Source organism: Notolabrus celidotus, chromosome 1, assembly GCF_009762535.1.
Source record: "Notolabrus celidotus isolate fNotCel1 chromosome 1, fNotCel1.pri, whole genome shotgun sequence".
Taxonomy (NCBI): Eukaryota; Metazoa; Chordata; class Actinopteri; order Labriformes; family Labridae; genus Notolabrus; species Notolabrus celidotus.
In genome coordinates, this window is record NC_048272.1 from 28,242,908 (window position 1) to 28,248,917 (window position 6,010).

The window sequence follows — 6,010 nt, forward strand, 5'->3', positions numbered from 1 at the left end:
GCTACAGTAGTCAATATAAACAAATGAATTTGATAGCATTACTTGCTCAGAGAGAATCAAAAAGATGAAGTGAAACAAAAAGAGTTGATCTCAAATCTGAGAGGAACATTGTCTGAGAAGAGACTCTGACCATATGTCAACTTTATTTTTGTCAGAATCAACATGACTTGACAGTGATTTTATTCTGTGAACAGTCTTTATAAAACCATATACATTCGTCACATTTATCATTTAATAGCTGTGTTTAAAGGTGAGTTATAATGGATGTGAACAAGTTTTCCTCTCATCATTATTATTGTTTGAATTGTTGCCCATGTTATTGTTTTAAGCTTTTATACATTTTTAATTATTTTATGCTTGTAGGCCTTCATACCTGATTAATAAGGCTGGTTCTGATCTGAAATGTTTATTGTGTTTAAGTGATTAGTTTGTTTTCATAAGTTAACAGTTGGCAATTTAAAACAAACATTGATTTAATGAAATAAGATAAGACTACACTTAAATTGCGCTTTTATAAATATCTTTAAGGATGCTAAATGAAGGAAAACACAATACACAGTCATTGTGGGCTGACATATTTGCACTCTAATGTGTGTAAGAGCACTCTTATTCGTTCTCTGATTTGGTTCTTAGCTAAGAACATATACCTGATAAGAAAAGTTTTGTGAATGTCAGAACATTCCCTAATAACTGCTTTAGTGAATTTTAAGAACAAAATTCTTCTTATGAATGTTTGGTGAATGATGCTCATTCTTATTTTTTACTTGACTTGTGTACACCCATCAGTGTTTACTATCCATACATCCATAATGATGGCTTTCATCGCCCATCAGTATTTAATCTCCTGACACAATCAGAAATCCATGAAAGTTCTGCTTTCTTAAAGCTGGGTCTCTGGCCAGATTTGGGACTAATAAATCAACTGTTAGGAACTTAGATATCATGAAACCTATCATATCAGCCTTTTTTGTCACTAAGTTCCCTGTACCGTCTGACATTTTGCATTCAAGCATGAGAGTGGAATTTTTATGCAGAACTCAATTTCCCTTCACAACCTCAGAGACGTAATGAGTAACAAAAATAACCCTGTGTGTACATTCAAAATGAAAGCCCTGTCTTCTGACAGCTAGCAGTGCTTGTTGAGATATAAAACCCTTTCCTAAGTACTGCACTTGAGTTGAATGTTTGCTTCTTCTGCAGAATAGAAGATTTGCATACATGTACAATTACACTGTCAAAGCAGAGCACTGCCTGCACAAAGAGACTATTCTACCTGAGCAGGGGAGGACAATAACACCACTCAAGAGGTGTTACTGTGGTCAGCTGACTGAGCAGAACAGATACACTTAAAATTCAAATGACACCAGAAACTCCAGCAAAATAAAAGTCTCACATTTTATTTCCTTTTTTTTTTTGACAGTTTCAACATCGTAATGTTATCTTTTTTAATACAAAAGAGACCTGTGTAAGCCCAAAAAACAAAGTACATCATAAGAAGGATTAAGACTCGGATAGAAGTCAAATCAGATTTGCATTTGTGTCTACACCTAAGACAATATTCTTTCTGACATCAAGCACTTGATAACATCTACAGATTTGGTGCTTCTCCCTGAAATATAGTGACAGTTTAAAGAAAACCTTATTCACATGAGTCATTACAGGAACACATATGTACAACTTCACACAAATAACTGTCAAGGAAGCAGGCGTAATACTTCCCAAAACATACACAGCTTTCAAGTGCCTGTTTTGTTGTTTCACACCAGAGTGGGCATCATGCCAGTGTTGAGATGGTGTGTGTAGGGTAAAGAGGCAGAGGGATGCAGGGATGATGCTGTCTGGATGAGGTGAGGTGTATGGCTATAGGTGAGGAGAGTCCCAGGGCCAAGAGAAAAGGGGCCTCCATTGCCGTCCAAGGCGTGTTGCTGAGTCATATCTGAGTATTGTTCCAGCATGGCTGCCTTCTTGCTCTTCTTGTTCTTGTTGGACACTTTTCTGTTACGTGTTTGAATGCCGTCCTTCTTCATGGTAAGAGGGCGGTTTATCTGAGAACAGACAGACATAAGGTTATGAGGAAATGAGGGCGAGAATTTGGAGAGGAAGAACAAAGTGGTGATTTTTATGCAGATGACTGTCTCACATTATGCAGTTTGAAGTAGAGTCCACATGCATTACACACGGGTTCTCCATTGGCATTGCGTCTCCACAGTGTTGTTGTGCTTGTGTGACAGTTGGCACAAAGTGTTCCAGCCCGCTTGCTGACAATCTGAAACAAAGAAAATAAATAATTGACGTCTTTGAGCTGGTTGACATATTGTTTGTTTTGTGTTGTGTACTTCACAAAGTGAAAATATTGTTAGTGGATCATACCAGTCTCTTCTTGGGTCGGATTAGAGGTCTGTTTTGGCCGTTCATCTTGTGGTACAGTCCACAGGCATTACACAGGTAGTGGCCAGTACCATCCCGCCGCCATAGAGGGGTAGCTGTGGCTCCACAGTTAACGCACTCTCTGGCCTCTGATTAAATTAAGAGTATACCATTTTTATTATCCATGAAGCAGTTTGCTTTGGTAAAGAAATTCTATGTGTACATTTGAAAAGAAAATCTCCTAGAAATAAGTCAGCCAGTATTTGGAGACTTATCTTATGTGCTTTGGCAACAACATGTCTTTGTTCATGCCAATAAAGCAAATTGAAATCATGTTCTTTTTTATATTAAATGTGGAATTTTGGTTCAGTTCAAATCATAAGAAAGTTTCAGCTGCACACATGTTGGCTGCTTATTTTCTTTTCTGAAGCTTTCAAACATGTAACGTTTCAATCCATTTCATTAAGATAGACCTCTTGTGATGTACAATCTCATATTCAAGGTGGTCCTGAGCAAAAAAATCCATTTACAACATAACAAAATTGTTGCAAAACATGAAATGTTAGAAATGTTCCAATTTCATTTTCTAGCCTGACAGAACACACTTCTCCACTACAGAGTCTTTCTTCTTGGAATTTGACTTTGTATCCATCAGCTGCAACTAGGAAACTCCATCTTGTGATGAAATTTCATTTGAAATTCCTATCTTAAAATTATATTTTTAGAGTATTGACTGGTATGATATTTATTAAATTAAAGATCTCATGAAATACAATTCCTACCTGGAGTGGATATCCTCATTTTATTGTGGAGCTTGGGGGAGAACGAGGGGCTGATCCATGCTCCAGGGCTTGAGTACAGAGCAGCAGAGTTGTACTCTTGTGGACCTGTCATGTACGAGTTGTAGGGGCTCAGCATATGTGGGTGGGAGTGGGGTGAGGAGGTGTACACACTACCTGCAGCAGGTGTGAGATTCAGAAAACTACTACTGGACCCCCCCAGTGGGCTCAGGCGCTCAGCCTTTAGGACCTCCTGCATCCTGGGACTCTCCCTGCCCTCTCTGCTCGGAGAAGAGTATCCGTCTCTGGGGGTGTTGAAGGAGGAGATGCCAGGGGTATAGAGGGAGGTAGGGGTGTGTGAGTGAAGCGTGGTCTTGGTGAGGGGGCTGCTGCTCCAGGTGGAGGAGGGGGCATTGTATGACGAGCTCAGGGAGTGGCTCCCTGACCCGTCCAGTAGCGGAAAGTTACTGAGGAGGCTTGGCGAGGTGAACACCTGTCGAACTTTGGAAAAAACAGGAGGGAGTAAGTAAACTGAGATGATTTAGAAGATGTCTGCAAAGATGGATATGATGGGTAACAGTGGCTGGGAGCACTGACCTGAGCCGTGTCTGTAGGTGGATGGTGCTCGGCTGTGACTGGGGTTGAAGAAGGAGGGCAGGCTGGAGTAGTCTGAGTCCTGGCTAGAGAAGAACACCTCTCCATCCTCCCCTGGAGGCAGCAGGCCAGGCTCAGAGGAGAAAGCGGCAAGAGGGTCAGAGCTCAGCAGAGCCGGGGACACCCAGTGGGACTGTTCAGATGAATCCTCCATGCTGACAAAACACACCTCAAACTTAAGCACTACCATCACTGGGTTGCAAGAAATCTACAGCTCCTTTGATATTTGCATCAAATACAAACTGTTGGCATTATTGTGCAAAAACTGAAAGCTGAAATCATATTCTGTATTTTGTCCTTGCCAGGAAATAAGTGTCTCAACCAGCTCAACTCTTTCTGATTTACTGTTACTTAGACAGAGGCAGATACATTATCAGCCCTCTTCACGTCAAAATACCAAGTATTTTGAACTTATTAAGGACATGATCTCTCGACAGCATGCTTCTTTAAACTTCCTTTTCTAGGAAAAGGAAGTTTCACAGTGGCTGAAAGTGAAAACTAAAAATAAATGGATCTAAAAGTGTAGTGATGCAGCCATTGACCAAACGGTTACTCAGTGGCCTTTCATCGTAGGCGTGCCAACTAGAAGAATGCAAAAGACGAGCCCTCGGGGACGCCCTGAGGGGTGAGACACAACACCCCAACTAAAATAAAAGCAAGTGAACGGAATACAATTGCAGATTTGCTTAAGTCTGAGTGTAAAACTGCCTAGAAGAAGTTAAGATACTTCCACATACGTTTTATGTTGTTTTGTTTCTTGTTCTAATAGAATTATATTCACATCTATTTTTCTATACAAATAACTCAAAGTTGTTCAAAATGTTTAGCCCCTTTGGCTGAAAAGCCAATCTGCAGCCCTTTCAAATGTCCCAAAACTGCTTTACAGACTGTTTGAACTCAAAAAGCAGAGAGCGTCACATCAATATTATGAGCTGCAATAACACGCCGCACTCATTCCATATCTTTAGAGGAAGGAGAAGAGGAAGAGAAGAGGCTGATAGTGTCTGATAAAGTCTGAGAAAATCTGATAGACAGCATTACTATACAGCTAAATATATCCAGCTCCACCAATACTATGTGACCCTAATCTCATCTGATTAATAGAAATCTGCCAGACTATGTCTGTGAATGTAAAAGCAAAGAGTGGGGCAGCATGACTACGAGAGAAACAACAGGCAGCAATAACTACATTTAGATAGATTTAACCCGTTTCAATTGCTTTTCAGATACAAGCTCCTTCACCTTCAGTGAGAAAGATGTTTTTACTCTTATATCACACGTTGATGTGAAAGACACTCTCATATTATGAATTAGTTTGGCTCCAGGACACTCAGAATGATAATAATATTAATAGCTAATTAAATTAACTTTATCACTCAGTTATATATCCAATGGTAATAATTATGGGACTGAATACATACTGAAAATAAGAGCACAAGTCACAGTCAATCAAACAATAGATACCTTGAGGTGATATTTAATGTTCAGAGGCAAATATATAATATATAATATAAATATCAATATATATTTGTCTACAGACGAATAAGAGCAGCAGCAGAGAAGAGCCGAGGGGTCACCTACCTGTGTGGATGTCACAGATGACAGATGGAATCAAAAGGACCCTGGATTTAACGTATGATACCGAGTAGGCGGCGAAGTTCAAGTGGTTACCTCGGTATAGGCTGATGGCTACAAGAGCTACTTCTCCAACCCCCAGTGAAGTTTAGGGTTAAGAGACGGTTCGTGGGAGGGGTTGGGGACAACTTTTTAAAAGACACACCTCTTTGGTTCAGAGAGAAAAACAAGTATGAGGGCAGATATAACATTACTAATCTGAATATTTGATAATGTCTGACTTTAATATATGTAGAGATAGTATAAATATTGAGTGTCCTGTCAAAGACTTTTTGAATCTAAAGCGACCAGGTCAAAGTGAAGACCCTGGAGGTGAATGTCAACCTCAAATCGTGCAGGTTCCTCTTCTTTTGTGACTCTGAGTGCTATTAATAATATGCTCCAAAATTAAGATTTCAACAGAAAAAGCATCACATATCAGATCCAATATTTGGCCATTAACCAACACTGAAGTAGATATGACAGAGACAAATCGCAGGCAGACTTTGTCACAGAGACATGTAGAAATGTCATTTATTATGAAGGACATCATAATGCTGTCCCATGCAGGACAGAAAGCATGCAGGATGGGTTTT

At 39.8% G+C, this 6,010-nt stretch overlaps 1 protein-coding gene across 1 annotated transcript; it reads right to left on the reverse strand.

The window, feature by feature from the left end:
* Positions 1-1,377: 1,377 nt before the first annotated feature.
* Positions 1,378-5,493, reverse strand: gata1a (GATA binding protein 1a). The gene is made up of 6 exons (XM_034689259.1): positions 5,382-5,493; positions 3,744-3,955; positions 3,150-3,647; positions 2,371-2,516; positions 2,141-2,266; positions 1,378-2,045 (listed from the first exon to the last, which is right to left on the reverse strand). The coding sequence occupies exons 2-6, from the start codon at positions 3,952-3,954 to the stop codon at positions 1,758-1,760; spliced, it is 1,269 nt and encodes a 422-aa protein (XP_034545150.1). The 5' UTR covers position 3,955; positions 5,382-5,493; the 3' UTR covers positions 1,378-1,757.
* Between the last annotated feature and the right edge of the window lie 517 nt (positions 5,494-6,010).